This window comes from Zychaea mexicana (assembly GCF_025766255.1).
Source record: "Zychaea mexicana strain RSA 1403 chromosome Unknown BDB00scaffold_54, whole genome shotgun sequence".
Taxonomy (NCBI): domain Eukaryota; kingdom Fungi; phylum Mucoromycota; class Mucoromycetes; order Mucorales; family Lichtheimiaceae; genus Zychaea; species Zychaea mexicana.
In genome coordinates this window covers 32,492-46,782 of record NW_026516717.1, presented here as the reverse complement: position 1 = coordinate 46,782, position 14,291 = coordinate 32,492, and the positions used below count along the sequence as shown (strand labels likewise).

Genomic DNA, 14,291 nt, shown 5'->3' with positions numbered 1-14,291 from the left:
ACCAACCCTGCGGACCCCCTTCGAACGCATAGATGCTTAACCCCTAAACCTTTTTAGAACTGTATCCGCCAATTCCAATTACAGCGGGATGTGCCTGCAATGCCACGTTTCGAAATATGTCGCATGGATCATTGATCGTATATATTATATGTATGTATGCACTAATGGCAGTTAGGAGCAAAAAGTTTTTTTTCTTCCGTACTTGATGAAGAGACAATAATAAAACAAAAGATTGAGACTAGTCCTGCTGATGTTGAATGTTGCTGGCCTGTGGACGCCAAAAGCAGGTGTATACTTTATACGCCGCGACGGCGCCAGCGGATAGAAATGCAGCTCCAAGGATGCAAGGAGCAAGTACAAGCCCACCAAGTGTTAGTCCTACTGCTGTAATGAATATACCAAGTATACTAGCCGCACACGTTGCTATGAACAGCGTTGCTGCAGCATATAGGATGAATAGTGTCAATGGAAGCGCAGAAAGTACAGCCAGCACATAGAGCACGAGTCGTACATCGGGACTAAAAAAACCCCCACTTCCATGTTACCTAAAAACACAATAACTTTTTCTTTTCCTGAATCCTCCCCCTTTCTGAACTCCTTGCAGATATTTATTCCAAATACCAAATGATCCTTACTATTGCCACAGAACTTTTGCCACTTGCTGCGTCGTGTGCCAGTACGTCAGAGCGGCTTTATATGCTGAATTCCAATAAGGTTCTACTTGCTTAATATAGGGTGCCATAAATGCTGGCCAAGCGAGCCCATTCAACTGCAATGGATGTTCGTTGTGATTGAAGGTGTGTGATTCTTTTGACATTGGCTCCTCCATTGGCGTTGGCAATAAGTAAAAACGGAGAAAAAAGAGCACTTGGAAGGAAAAAGGAAGCAGTGGAAGAAAGAAAAAGAGCGTGTGTTTAGGCGTTAATACTATGGATTTCCAGATTCAGCAAAGTACCGTTGGCAGCAAAGGTACCATGACCCGCCTGCCTAGAACATTTGGGGTTCTCAAGGCAACAGATTCCTGGTGTCTATGCAAACAGCGAGAACGGCAAGCTTCACAGAGTAATAAACGTTCGGGCCACCGAGGCATTACCAATTATTACTGCTACTATTTATAATTACCCTGTTTCGTTTCCTACAGCTTCTCTTGCCTTGCGACACTCTCATTTTGTTTGTTACGGTTAGTAGCTTTCTACTTACGGCGACGGGCCCGAATTCAACTACAACAGAGAAAAGTTTTTCGGGGTCTTCTGCTTATGTACGTGTATGCAAGTCGAAAGACAGACAATTCATCAAGCAATGAGATACATTATTACTTGTGTCACGGCGAATAATAATTATAGCCAAAACGTGGGCAAATACGATCAAAAGGGTCTTTGCTATCATCTTTGCTGCCCCAGGTGTTTTTACTAACACTTGAAAACAGCCCTTTTGCTTGCCGCACAAAACGGGTGATTTGTTCTTTAATTTTTATCAATATGCACCGTACCACGTTTTTAATGGCGATGAAGCACGGACCATTTCTGGGGTGTTCTTGTACCTCATGGTTTATTGACAGTCTGCATCAAGGAAAAAATTGCACGTTTAACAAAGCATTGACAAAAGAAACAGGTAAAGGGGCTAAAAACTCATTTATAGTAATGAGCGCCTTCACTTTTCTTTTGTAACTAGGACCGCAAGATTTTGTTGTTAGTAGCAATAATAAGAACTTCTTATTTTATATCTATCCCAGTTGGCTACGTCGGCTTGTGCATGTTCCTCTTGATCGAGCCAATGCAAGTGACAGTTGTGGATACAAAGTGTCGGGTATCAACCATGGAAAACCCCGCCTTTATTCATCGACCGAGAGGGCCGTGATATGCCGCAAGCGGTTGGAGTATCATGGCTTGCTATTTTTGATACGCACAAAGTATTTTCCAGTGTATAGTGAGCAAGTTCATGCTATAAATTAGACCTTTTACACGGACATTTGCTACTAGAAGTAGTGTATTATGCTATCTTACAAGTTGACGGCTTTGTAATAATTGTTCATCATTCCCTATAATCAAACGTCGCTGTCTTCTTCATTAGAATGACCGGCAGAGTATCGTTGATATTTTGGCATGCTCCTCGTCAATGAGGCCTATCCTCATGTTTGTATGCATGCGTGCTCACAGAACTTTGTTTCTAGAATTTTCTTAGCTTTATCTAAAAACACACATTCATATATTAATCCAGATCTTTAATCATATTAAGCTACAAAAGTAGCAGCTTTGTGGGCTGTTTTATTTCCATGTTCTTTATGCTCGATGCAGCATAACGGCAACATTACTATGTAGAAATATAATAAAGGATCTGCATCATGCGTAGAAGCCTGCTTTGTATATAGCTCAATTTAACATTTTTATTGCTTCTAAGACCCCTAAAATATATCTTCTCCAAGTACCTAAAAGCTCGGTCGCCGGTAGACATTTCATGCCCTGTCCTCCCCGTTTATACGCTCGTCCCTCAATCGGTGAAACCCGCCTTGGCCGGCCCCTGTGTCGCTCGCAGTTTATGCAACCGCATTATTATTAATCTACTACAATTAGCTATTATTATCAGCATACAACTTCTATTATGAAACATTCATTAAAAAAAGGCATACTATTACTATCTCCTTGCTCCAAATAAGTATAACACCCCAGCTAAATATGTGCTACTCACATGTTGTCGTATACTTCGAGTAACATAGAGTTTATTACACGGCATGATCGTTAAAAGCTTGGAATGGCAATTAATTGAGTAGTAAGCCAATTAAGTTTTTTTTTCTATCTGCATATCTGCACAGCGCACGGTCTACACTGCTGTAACAAGATCATCACCTTTACTTTCCATCTTTTGGAGTGAGTTGATGATAACGAGTACCATCTTCTCTAAATCGCTCTTTTTCTATTGGCCTCGTCCATTCGTAATCTTTAACCCGACCAAGCCTATCAAATTTTTTAAATAGAGCTGCCAAGAAGAACAACAGTGAAAAACAAAGCACTAACAAGGCGAAAACGGTACCTCAATGTTAAACATGGTACCGCCGAGAACTGCATAGTTAACTGCTATTTTTCCATTAACAGAAGAAAGGCATTTTCGGCTGCTTGTGGTACAAATTTCAAGCATGCATAAAAGACTACTGAAGAGGGGGGACACGTGTGCAATAAAAGATTATTTCAGTTTTTGTATGCACGACGCGATCGGCAGATGCGGGAAAAGGAGGACGTGGGTTAATCGGCCCAAGTTAAATAAGGAATGATTATCCATTTTCGTACAAAAATATATAATAACAAGGCAGCTCATTGTCCTCTCTCTTCCTCTCTCTCTCTTTTTCTTCTTCCCTCTCTCGCAAACGACTTTTGCCTATACTGAACTCCTTTGCGCTCTGCCCCCGTTCTTTTCTAATCTAATGGACTTGTCGCATATCAAACAACTTCGATCATCCAATATCGACGCTCTCCTAGCATATGCCGTTTCCAGCGTGGATGGCATCATTCAGTGTGCATCAGCAAAAAAACACTATCAGCACATGTTACTGCCCAGTTTAACAAGTTTTATCACTACCATGTATACACGATGTCGTTTGACGCCAACTGTTCTCGTTATTGCTCTCATCTACCTTGATCGTATAAAGCGCAATCTTCCGAGCCAAGCCCGAGGAGGTAGAAGAATGATCCATGCGCGGTTTGGTTTTTTGTTTTTCTCACAGATATCCATTGATAGAGTTCGATACGCATTACAAGCTTTTTCTCGCTGCCATTCTTTTGGCTTCCAAATTCATCGAAGATCATAACCGTCTCACAAAATCAATTTGCCGAGCTGTCGCACCTCTCTACGGGCCTCGCGAACTGGCTGAAATGGAACGCAGCTTCTTAGCCATCGTCAGCGTAAGTTAATAAAGGGCGGGGACAACGGCGGGGTAGCAGTAAGGCGGGAAGGGAATAAATGACGCATTAGCGCTTTTTGTTTCTCAGACTTGAATATTACGGGTTATAGTTTAATCTGTACGTTGATCTCGACCAAGTCCACCGATACACGCAAGAGCGAAAAGAGCTGTTGGGACTAGACTTTGACTTGAGCGACAAAATTGCTTATTGTAAATAGTTTGCTTTGCTTCTTCTTATCTTGTATACCCCTAATGTCATTTTGCTCTGTATATCCGCTCCCTACACATGCATTCACGATACGCAAGAACCATAAACAGCTTTCTAAAAAATGGCTCTTTGTTTACATGTAAATAAATAAAATAAACTGAAACGAGAAGAAGCTTATTATATTACATCGAGAAAAATCGAAGGAATGGTGCCAGAAACACACGTCCAGAGACAGCAAGACTTGTCCAGAAACACACATAGCATAACACCTTTATCCATCCCGACACATCTTGCTTATAGCCAGTTTTCTCGCGAACATTGATTTCGAGTAGTACAATCAATCCCTGTAGAGTGAAAAAGAGCAGATTTTCTCCAGAGGTCCGGCGAAACAAAGAGAGTAAAAGGACCTCATGGTACACGCCACTGATAAAAAACACAAACAAGCCGCGCAGCTTTCGATTGACCTTTCTTTTGTCACCACCACCATCTCCTCTTGCGCCTCTGCCCGGTGCGAAGATCAATAAATGATGAAGCCGCCGCATATAAATGTTCCAACGTCGACTAGATTAAATAGCGGTTACCATGGTAGTTAATCGCCATCTACTATGTGCTTGACAGGAAATGGGTGCTATCACAACGGATCTGTAAAGAAACATACGCCTTCTTCTTACCTCCAAAACTCCCTAGGTGTGGCTGCAATCATGGGCCGGTCAAACAAGTCAACTGTTGGCACTCCCAACGAGACTTGCTGCAAACCCATGCCAACATCTGCGACGCCAAGAAAAAAATACGCCTTACATCCAAACAATAGCGTAAGAAGCAAACTTGTCGGATGCAGCCACGGGAGCATCAACATGGATGACAGCTGCTGCTGTTCCGGAAGCAATGGATCGACAATTAGTTTCATAACAATCAGCTTGCATACACCACGTCCAATCCTTGCTGCACCTTTGATCCGCGCATCCCGTTGTTCTTGTTTAGAAAGTTCCAGCTTGGGTATCATTCGTGTTGCCAGCTGCAACCGCTTATCATCCGGTGCGTCCAATAATAAATACTGAAGCGATTCAGACCATTCACGGTACGAATATTTCTCCACGGGTATCAGAGAGCTGTATGCCGCATAAAACCACGGCAAGGCGATGAAAAACAAGTTGGCTGCTACACGCGATGAAGCAATCACAAGTGGGATTGCGACGTGGACAATCGCTAGAACGATTCGTACTTGCATCTTGCTCAACGGAATCTTGCTTTCGTATTTTAATACAAGGTAATCCAACGACATGAGCATCCAGTAGAACACAACAAGTACTGGAGTGCGCACCACAATGGGTGGTGGTATCGTAATGTCGACAGGTGGCTCTACCAAACCGGGCCAGAGCATATCCTTGTTAAGAAGAACCAGGGAGTGAAGCTTTCCCAGCCCTGTCAAAATTGTGCAGCCCGTATAACTGGACGGAGCGCAGTCGGCCATCTTAATTACGGAAGCCGTGGACCTTTCCTATTATATCAATACAGGTTGAAAGCTACACTCAAATTAAAGGATTCGACATTTTGCATTGATGGCTGTTGACCTAAAAATTTTCTTTATTTTGCATTGTTTAGCTCGTTGCCAAACCCAAAAGTGCTTCTTATGACAATATATATCTCAAACATATCTACAACATCCTTTGCATTATGCTCTGATATTTCTATCGTTTTTTAAGGTACGGTTTTCAGGTACCAACACGGAACTTAATTCAATAAAGAATCATGTAAGGAAGGGCCCCCGATAGTCATCGATAGACAAGAAATCCTTGTAATTATTGAATGTAAATTATATCATCGACCATCTTTGAGTTGCTACCTTTTTCTCCGGATCATATACAATGACTCGCTTGAACGACATTTTTGCTTGCATGACAGCACATCTTACCGTTAATGTTGATATACAAATAATCAACGTATTGGAGCACTTGATCTTCTCCGAGCGCCTGATTTTTTTCCTAAGCAACTACATGTGTTATGCGGCTCTTTCTTGCGCTTATTGTTGTAGCTCCGTGACTTTGTCCAGAAGCTATGTTACACTTTTAGCTCGAACACAAAAAATAATGCTTCCTGTCATTATTTAATAAGTAAAAACCATACTGCGTTACGGTATTGGACGACTCTTTGACCCAATACAAATCCACTTTTTCTTACTCAGTAAACACGACACCTTTTGGGTTCTTCGTTTTCGCAAAGCGTCGTAGTTGCATGGCGCCGTCTGCAGCAACAATTTTGGGACCAGACTAGTAGAATGTAGATGATTGACAGCTCAATATATTAACACGACAGGCAACTTCAACACAACACAAACTATACACATGGATGCCAGATATACTCTTTGTAGGTCAAATCCTTTTCTAAGGTCCTTTTTCTAAGCTAAGCAATAGTCTCCCATACATTGGGAGTGCTTCACTAAGTAGCTGCTTGAAACTGGCAGATATCGCTAGCTGGATAAAAACAGAATAAGTTTTGGTTGATCAATGATTCTTTCGTCTGAATATACCTCGTACTGATACTCTGCGCGAGCCCAGTTGGCGATCGCATGAGCAGAAGCGCGACAATGATTATACAGGTTGTGCAAACTACGCATTTGCTCGACATGTATGGCGTGATTTGGATCACATGGTGTCAGAGGGAAGAGGTGGCGACGCATCAAAACTACGGGCAATGAATGGTCTACGCACACGCTGCAGTACTGAATTCTAGTAACTTGGATACCTGGATCACATTACGTCTATTAGCACATTGTTCTCTTATCATCATGCTTTAATCGCTGTATACCCACCACACTTGTAGATGCAAGTGATAGCCTTCTCTTTTTTCTTTGTCTCACGGCAAGGGCAAAGTAGAAGATCCTCGACAGGAGCCAAAGCCTGAGGCTTGGGTTCCTCGGTACCATAGCCCTGCTTATATTATGCTGTAAGAAGAAAAGGTAGAATGGCTGCCCAGTTACGGTCGCGATTGCCTGCTCTTCTTCTTTTGTTAGCAGCAGTTGTCTCCTGATCGCGTATGAGAAAACGTTTCGATGACGGCTGATCAAGCGGTGGTGGAACGTTCGGCGTGCCTCCAAAATATAAAGGCAGCGCTATTCTAACAGTTCTTTTCGCGCCAGTTCTGCTGTAGCTAGAAAAAGATGCTTTTGGCTTGCTGCCGAAACCTGATGCTCGTTTGGGTGGCTTGATTATTCGTAATTATGAGGAATGGGAGAAGAGAAGGAGAGAAGACACGTCTTACTGCTACTGCTACAAATGGAATCAACCGCAATTTATAGGGCGACTTTAAGCTCTGGTGCATCGGTATTACTAGGATCTGCATACGCTGCAATAATTCCATATCGAATAGATTCCATCCAACAATGGCTAAATATCCACTATAAATACACAAATCCGAATTTGATCAAATGTGCATTCAAGTGTATGAAAATAATATTAACTATACCAAACTTCTTTAAGTAACGCCACGGCACGTCCGAACAGACAACAGCTGAACCCAGAAGAGATTGCAACAAGACAATACATTATGGAAGAACCAACTATCTTTACCCTTCAGCCACTTATAAGAACGATCCAGCAAGTTACCAGACTCGTCCAAGGATGTAGAAAGTATTGCAGCAAGAAAGTAGAAGGGAAAAAACCCAACCACCTTCACCCTTCAGCGACTTTTAAGCAGGATCCCGCAAGCTACACGCAGGCATATCTCAATGATTCCGGAAGTATTGTGGCAAGACAGTAGAAGGGTAAAAACCAAACCATCTTCACCCTTCAGCGACTTATAAGCAGGATCTAGCAAGCTACACGCAGACACACCCCGTGGGCACAGAGAGCATGGGAACAAGATAGTAGATGGAAAGTAAACCAACTACCTCTACCTTTTAGCAACTTATAAGCAGGATCCGGCAAGCTACACGCAGGCACACCACAAAGATGCCTGAAGTACTGTAGCTTGAAATAAAACGATCACCCGTCCTAATAAACAATAATCAATTTAGTGCAGGTTTCTATAATGATGGGTTTTTTTTTTCATTGGAATACATTGCCTAATTAACCAACAAAGAAAGAGTTTAAATCGATTTGTTATCGTCACTGTTATTGTTATAAAGCATCCGAGTCAGTCCAGCTGTCACTATGTCACACATTTGAATTTCTCATAGCGCTTACCTGACGCCCAGATGTGGTTGTCTTGAGCATGACCATGGACGACAAATCCATGCGATGCGTATAAAGTCCTCCGACTAGCCCGCCGTACTTCTCAACCAGTCAGAAGCCTAATCAAACAGCTTATCTTTCTTAGCATGCATAATCAGTGGGGTCAGTGGATCCTACCCCCACCTGGCGTGGTTTTACGTGTGGCAGCAATAACACGTTCAAAGTCCTTGGCCGACCATTCCACACTTTTTTTTACACTGCCAAATGACCCATTCCCCGAATTCTTTTTGGTTCTCTATCCCTGTCATCTTACCGGCAGTCCAACTGACGGAAAACTTCGTCAAAGAAAGGCACACCTGCAAGTACACATTCTACCTTGAAGTACAAGATAGCCACCTGCTCATCTTCGCCTACAACGTAGCCTCCATGCATAGATGCATGAGATACAGTATAAAAACTAGCAAGTGGGTCTACGACGGTAATGGAATCTGTCTTGCTATGATCCTTACAGTAATATCATCAAATCGAGAAAAAACGAACACGTCAAGGGATGTGTGGTGCAAAAAAAAGCGGAACCACATAAAGCAACTTTCATTGGCGTACACCCAAAATCAAGCGGCAACACTTTAATTTCTTTTTTAACGTCATGCGCTCGAACATTAGCAATGACCGTATACAGCGCTACCTTGCTCGAGCAGAAGTAACTGAAGACAACGACCAAGCTAGAACACGGTACGTTTCTACTAATATATATAATAATAAAAAAAGGAAAACCGGTGGTTGTGATGGCGGGAGATCAACGAAACGATTTATGCCATTTTTCTGAATGGAGTGTGCACACAAAAACTGTTATAGACACGAATTATTAAAGAAACTACGGTCATTGCTTGAGGACTTTGTTCGCCGAGCAGCACAAAATAAATCACTTCGACGCGACGATTTCGTGTGTCAGTTAATGCCATTCGGATCGTATGGCTTGGGCGGATACCTTGCAGGGGCTGATATGGACCTCGTGTTGCTAAGTGCCTTTGCAGTGGAAAGACGCGATTTTTACAAGATATTTCCACAGCTTCTGAGAAGAATAACAGAAGATGGTATTGAGGTAAAAAAAAGAAGGGGTCGGATGAGATGTAATGCGTATGTTTATGGTATGTACGTGATAATTGAGTAATAATCACGCACGCAGGTGATAAGGCGGACCGCGGTTCCGATTATCAAGTGCACCATTGATTCTATTCCGGTAACAGTTCTGCTCCTTCATTTGCCTAAATTTTTCGACGTGTTGAAAGAAACCAGCTTATATATACATCCTCTCGCTTCATTTCGTAAAATATTTAGGTGGATATATCATTTGTTCGTCTACGATTGGCAGACGTGCCTGAAAATATCAATTTACTCAACGACGACTATATGGAAGGTCTTGACAAAGAGTGCCTTGCAAGCATGGATGGTAAAAGAAAAAGAAAGGGTGGTTGCTCTCCTCCCTTCTTTCTCATTCCAACTCTTCTTTGGACAAAAAGATGCTCACGGACATTCTCTATCTTTTATGTGGTGGATGTAGGACCACGTACACAACAGTATATTTTGGACAACATCAAACCTGAGCATATGCCGGCGTTCCAGTGCGGGCTTCAGTGCATCAAATACTGGGCTACCCAACGATATCTGTATGGAAAACCGATGGGATACCTGAACGGCAGCACCTGGACCTTTTTGCTGATGAAGACGTATCAGAATGTTGCCAACTCTGATCATGTTGACGCGTACAATCTGTTGCACAAGTTCTTTGACATGTGGACCGATTGGCCTTGGCCAGAGCCCGTATTATTAACTGGACGTATACCCGGCCTTCATGGCGAGTTTATGGATTTTCAAGACCTTGTGAGTATTTTTTTTTGGATCGTCGTTGAAAAGAGAGACAGGAAGGCCCAGTGTGTATATAAGGAAAAAGTAATGATAAGGCCGGTATAGGAAGACTTTGAGCATTCGGTGATGCCCATTGTATCACCATGCTATCCAGTATGCAATTCAGCGCCGTTTGTCACAGCTTCTACTCTTCAAATATTAACACAAGAGCTCAAACGAGGTATGAATTTGTTAATATATCGATGGCTATATTGAACGAGCACAGCACTTGGACTTACTTACACATGGTATTACGTAGCTAGAACCATCATGAAATCAGACAACTTTTTAGATATCAATAGCCTTCTTTCGAAACTATTTAAGGAATTAAAGTTCTTTGCTCGATACAGACATTTTTTGCGCGTCATGGTTATGTCAGAAACAATCAAAAGTAACGACACTTGGTAAGTCTGCTTGACACGACAAATGGGAAGCGGAACTAAAACACTATCTTTTAGGAAACGGAAAATGGCGACTGCGATACCGAAACTTGTTGAACTGCTCGAAGTACACCCTTCCATCAATGTCATCCACCCCTACACTAAATCATATACAGAATCAATCAGCTATCGCACTACACAAGGGAAACTGGCAATTCAAGAAGGATATACGGATTATGTTGAGAACTTTGCAACGTCCTTCCAACCTGGGAGATTGCATGTCACCACCCATTTGATTGGTCTTGAAGTAGGAGGTCAGTAGGACGCGACGCCCTCCCTTTACTTCTCTATCTGTCCCTGATAAACAAGTAACTAAGCAACGATTTGTTTATAGCACCAGCTCCAGAAATCGACCTAAGCAATGAAATCGGTGACTTTCTTAATGAACTCGAAGCAAAACGAAACAATAAAGACGCCGATGTCACATTCAAGATCGTGTCTGCCAAAAGGTATTACTTTATTTACATAGCATGTGAAGTAGTATTTCAGTTGTCTATTAATACATGTATATCTCTACATTGATCATATTAACAATAGGAGCGATCTACGATCGTTGGCCAACGACTAATTCATAGACTGCAACACCTACAGCAACTATTACTATCACTAATACTTGTAATAAACAAAGAAAAAAAAAGACTTACTCTACAGTATGTGTTGTTCACGAAGATTCTTTTTGGGTGCCATTTTATCCTTTGCCAGTGTATCCACGGTATCCACGAACCCGACCAGGATATAACGCGCCCCTCGCGTAATATCAATACCACGATGCATAATCCGTGCGTCATGAAAGACACAGTCGCCTTGAGTGAGGTGAACATCGTCGTCGATCGATTCAAAATAGGTACCACCGCCTTCAAAATCATCCTGATGACTGATTAATATATTAAATGACACCAAACACCCGTCGGTGTGTAGCTTGAGTCCACGTTGTGCGTCTGCAGCATATTTCACGATAAACACATCCCGGAAATCCAAATCTCGGGTAGGATGGAAACCAAAATAGCTTGCTAGTTGAGGAAACAGTCGTTCACGCACCATGTCTGTTATATAAGCGAGCGTTGCAATGGCGTCGCGAATAGGAATATCAGTTGTTGGAAACGCTGAATGGCGGGCAGTCGTCCATTCTGTAGTGGTCAATTCGCGACACTGATTCAAAATGGTGTTGCATTCCGTTTGAGTGAACACATGCTGCCGTTTTTGTGGTGTTTGGAAGTGGCCAGGATCTAAAAGTCTATTGCGATTGAAAACAGTGCGGTTCTCTTGTGTTGTTCTTTTCAGTGGGTCGTTGGAAAACTTGGCGAGCTTGTTTTTGAGACTTGTTTGCATTCGTGCTCGTCGTTCATTGTTTATTAACGCTTCATCGGATGAAAAATCGTCAAAAAAATTAAAATCGTCTTCTTCCTCTTTCATGGTGTGCTTAGAGAACCAGCAAGGTGGTAGGCCGATGGAGAAAGAAAATTTTCTGCTGTCAAAATTTGAAATCGCTGACACAGCCCTTCATTTGGTATACTTTATGGTAATCAACAAGTTGATAGAGTGTGGGATCTTAATCATAGTGGGTAGTGCTACTGCTGCTGTTATCGTCATGAATGGAAGATGTCCCCTCAGCAATGACCATGGTTACGGTTGCTACGGATGGGTCGGCAGATGCACGTAGTAGAGACATTTTCCCGTTCATGATATCCATACGCGGTCGTTGTTGCTCTTGGATTGCATTCCTATAAAGCTTGTCCAAATCAGGCCAGCGAGCTGCAAATGATTCATGGCCTACACGATCCTCGGGTGGTAAGTGCTCGCCAATGATGCAGAGTCTTTTAAAGATATCCGCTACGCACTTTTGGGTCTGTTGAGCGTAACTTTTGATTCTTTTCGCTTCGCCCAGTTTCTCGGAAGCGTGCCTTGTTTGATTAAGGCCTAGTACGAGTGCTTGAGCTGTTTGCACACTAAGACCTTCTACATGCTTCAAGCGTTGTAACAGTAGCTTCTACACATTTTTATAATAGCTTTGTTATTAACGCTCTAATTTGCAAGAAATAAGAGCGGGATACTCACATATAGCCAAAGCGGGAAAAAAACTTACTTGGTCTTGATGAATTTTTCTTTTATAGTTTTCCGTATGCTTTTGTAACTCCAGTATTAGTTCTGCCAACGTTTTATGATCGACTATGTATAAGAGTCATTCATGTAAGTTGAGTACCCCCTATCCACGAAATACAAGCAAAAAGGCATATTCTACTTTACAACCATTTACCTTCATAGTTACTATCCTCTTTGGGGGTTGCGGATGATCCTTTCAGTCCTTTAGTTATCCCGAGTAGACTTTCCAATCCAAACGTACGTTCCGAATCTTTAATAAGTGGTTGGAACTATATAGCGCCTTGGTACAATGAGTACTAGCCTGAACTACATTGAGCTCGAACTCTCTAATATACAACCTGTTTGATGCGTCGTAACCGTTGTAATTCCGGCTCATCTTCATTTTCTTCTGCGTATGTCACTTGTATCACACCCTAATCTCTTAATATCACTCATTGGCTTTCTTTTGCGTCCATCATCCAAGTAAGCACTATATCATACCGGGCAATAATAACTCACCTCGTCATCCTGATCCAAGTTTTGCTGTATATTGATGTGGCCCTCATCATTCCCACGATTTGTGTTGGCTACATCTTCAATATAACCATCGTTGCGTTCTTGTGCTGATGATAATGTTCAATAGTAAATGATACACATATTTAGCGAGCTGAGAGAAGTTTAAAAGCGCCAGCAAATATATAGTACGGTGGCCCATTCACCTTAGTTTAGTTCTCGTCTTGAGAACGTATATATTACCATCGTCAAGAGTATCTAAATTACTTTGTAGCGATTGCTTCGAAGGATCACCTGGTAACAGAATGTACAGATTATTTAAAATTGCCGGGTTATTACTGTTATGTCGCGAGAGCGAATTAATAAAGACAAAAAGCACAAAGCCTAATGCTTGCTCTGTTTAATAATCTACCATCGTCGCTTTTTTGGGTGGAATTCTCAGTCGCTTGAACCTGCCCCTTTATTTTAAAATAAAATCATATAAGAAGGAATTAAGTATAAAATTCAACTGTCGAGGAATTTATGCACGTTACCATGGGTGTTGTACAGATGTAGTAGTTTAGTTTCTTTTGCGCAGATAAAATTTGACGCTCTCAAGGCATGAGGGGCATTTGCTGATTTTGCTAGGCTAAAAACGGACTTGGATGGAACTCGAACTAGTAGTAACCTGTTGGTGACTCTAGGTATAATATACAAAGAGCTCATTTCGTATGTAGCCATAGCTATGAATGTATTCACAACAAGGAATCATACCAACTGGCGATAATAATGCCTTATTTACATGTTTCTGTACATATGCATCTAGCTCCAGTGCTTTTTTGTTACTGCTGTGTGATATTCTTGTGTAGTTTTTAAGAGAATCTGACGTTTTATGAACGATTCTATCAATGGGATAAAGAAGATATAAGGCTACATATACTACAGCAAAAGCGCGCTTACTGTTACTACCATGCTTCTAAACTTGTCAGAAGCAGAGCAGTAGTGATTGATATATCGTCGTGTATCAAGAAGTCTACAGAAAGTTGTTTTTATTCTTTGCTGGACAACAGGGTGAATATTCGAGCAATTACATGTTATACGACCGT

The 14,291-nt window shown here is 41.9% G+C and overlaps 7 protein-coding genes across 7 annotated transcripts; 2 read left to right on the top strand and 5 right to left on the bottom strand.

Annotated features, from left to right (window-relative positions):
• Positions 1-91: 91 nt before the first annotated feature.
• BDB00DRAFT_471311 (uncharacterized protein) lies at positions 92-1,206 on the bottom strand. Its single transcript, XM_053117501.1, has 3 exons — positions 974-1,206; positions 636-867; positions 92-533 (listed from the first exon to the last, which is right to left on the bottom strand). Exons 2-3 carry the CDS (start codon positions 827-829, stop codon positions 239-241), a joined length of 489 nt encoding a protein of 162 aa, XP_052978017.1. The 5' UTR covers positions 830-867; positions 974-1,206; the 3' UTR covers positions 92-238.
• Positions 1,207-3,415: 2,209 nt separating this feature from the next.
• BDB00DRAFT_766433 (cyclin domain-containing protein) lies at positions 3,416-3,902 on the top strand (the record flags this gene model as incomplete). Its single annotated transcript, XM_053119593.1, has 2 exons — positions 3,416-3,668; positions 3,730-3,902. 2 exons carry the CDS (start codon positions 3,416-3,418, stop codon positions 3,900-3,902), a joined length of 426 nt encoding a protein of 141 aa, XP_052978016.1.
• A 103-nt stretch (positions 3,903-4,005) lies between these two features.
• Positions 4,006-4,768, bottom strand: BDB00DRAFT_471260 (uncharacterized protein). Its single transcript, XM_053117500.1, has 2 exons — positions 4,287-4,768; positions 4,006-4,227 (listed from the first exon to the last, which is right to left on the bottom strand). The coding sequence occupies exons 1-2, from the start codon at positions 4,640-4,642 to the stop codon at positions 4,215-4,217; spliced, it is 369 nt and encodes a 122-aa protein (XP_052978015.1). The 5' UTR covers positions 4,643-4,768; the 3' UTR covers positions 4,006-4,214.
• On the bottom strand, positions 4,768-5,481 carry BDB00DRAFT_766439 (uncharacterized protein; the record flags this gene model as incomplete). The annotated part of the gene is made up of 1 exon (XM_053119594.1): positions 4,768-5,481. The coding sequence occupies one exon, from the start codon at positions 5,479-5,481 to the stop codon at positions 4,768-4,770; it is 714 nt and encodes a 237-aa protein (XP_052978014.1).
• A 3,392-nt stretch (positions 5,482-8,873) lies between these two features.
• Positions 8,874-11,256, top strand: BDB00DRAFT_831291 (Poly(A) polymerase central domain-containing protein). Its single transcript, XM_053124105.1, has 10 exons — positions 8,874-9,001; positions 9,125-9,371; positions 9,456-9,509; positions 9,608-9,719; positions 9,831-10,150; positions 10,241-10,355; positions 10,434-10,578; positions 10,633-10,868; positions 10,949-11,063; positions 11,152-11,256. The coding sequence occupies exons 1-10, from the start codon at positions 8,916-8,918 to the stop codon at positions 11,180-11,182; spliced, it is 1,461 nt and encodes a 486-aa protein (XP_052978013.1). The 5' UTR covers positions 8,874-8,915; the 3' UTR covers positions 11,183-11,256.
• Positions 11,005-12,068, bottom strand: BDB00DRAFT_471140 (uncharacterized protein). The gene is made up of 2 exons (XM_053117499.1): positions 11,259-12,068; positions 11,005-11,199 (listed from the first exon to the last, which is right to left on the bottom strand). The coding sequence occupies exon 1, from the start codon at positions 12,025-12,027 to the stop codon at positions 11,260-11,262; it is 768 nt and encodes a 255-aa protein (XP_052978012.1). The 5' UTR covers positions 12,028-12,068; the 3' UTR covers positions 11,005-11,199; position 11,259.
• Positions 12,059-13,891, bottom strand: BDB00DRAFT_831279 (uncharacterized protein). The gene is made up of 8 exons (XM_053124104.1): positions 13,740-13,891; positions 13,619-13,664; positions 13,450-13,500; positions 13,213-13,316; positions 13,053-13,127; positions 12,869-12,983; positions 12,698-12,780; positions 12,059-12,601 (listed from the first exon to the last, which is right to left on the bottom strand). Exons 1-8 carry the CDS (start codon positions 13,740-13,742, stop codon positions 12,164-12,166), a joined length of 915 nt encoding a protein of 304 aa, XP_052978011.1. The 5' UTR covers positions 13,743-13,891; the 3' UTR covers positions 12,059-12,163.
• Positions 13,892-14,291: the final 400 nt, after the last annotated feature.

Coding starts and splice junctions, on each gene's coding strand:
- BDB00DRAFT_831291 (XM_053124105.1), top strand. CDS start 8,916: ATGCGCTCGAACATTAGCAATGACCGTATACAGCGCTACCTTGCTCGA. Junction 10,356..10,433: donor AACACAAGAGCTCAAACGAG/GTATGAATTTGT, acceptor GGTATTACGTAG/CTAGAACCATCATGAAATCA. Junction 11,064..11,151: donor AAGATCGTGTCTGCCAAAAG/GTATTACTTTAT, acceptor TATTAACAATAG/GAGCGATCTACGATCGTTGG.
- BDB00DRAFT_831279 (XM_053124104.1), bottom strand. Junction 13,128..13,212: donor ACTTGGATCAGGATGACGAG/GTGAGTTATTAT, acceptor TTAAGAGATTAG/GGTGTGATACAAGTGACATA. Junction 12,984..13,052: donor GGTTACGACGCATCAAACAG/GTTGTATATTAG, acceptor GGCGCTATATAG/TTCCAACCACTTATTAAAGA.
- BDB00DRAFT_471140 (XM_053117499.1), bottom strand. CDS start 12,027: ATGAAAGAGGAAGAAGACGATTTTAATTTTTTTGACGATTTTTCATCC.
- BDB00DRAFT_471311 (XM_053117501.1), bottom strand. CDS start 829: ATGGAGGAGCCAATGTCAAAAGAATCACACACCTTCAATCACAACGAA. Junction 534..635: donor GCAAAAGTTCTGTGGCAATA/GTAAGGATCATT, acceptor GTAACATGGAAG/TGGGGGTTTTTTTAGTCCCG.
- BDB00DRAFT_471260 (XM_053117500.1), bottom strand. CDS start 4,642: ATGCGGCGGCTTCATCATTTATTGATCTTCGCACCGGGCAGAGGCGCA.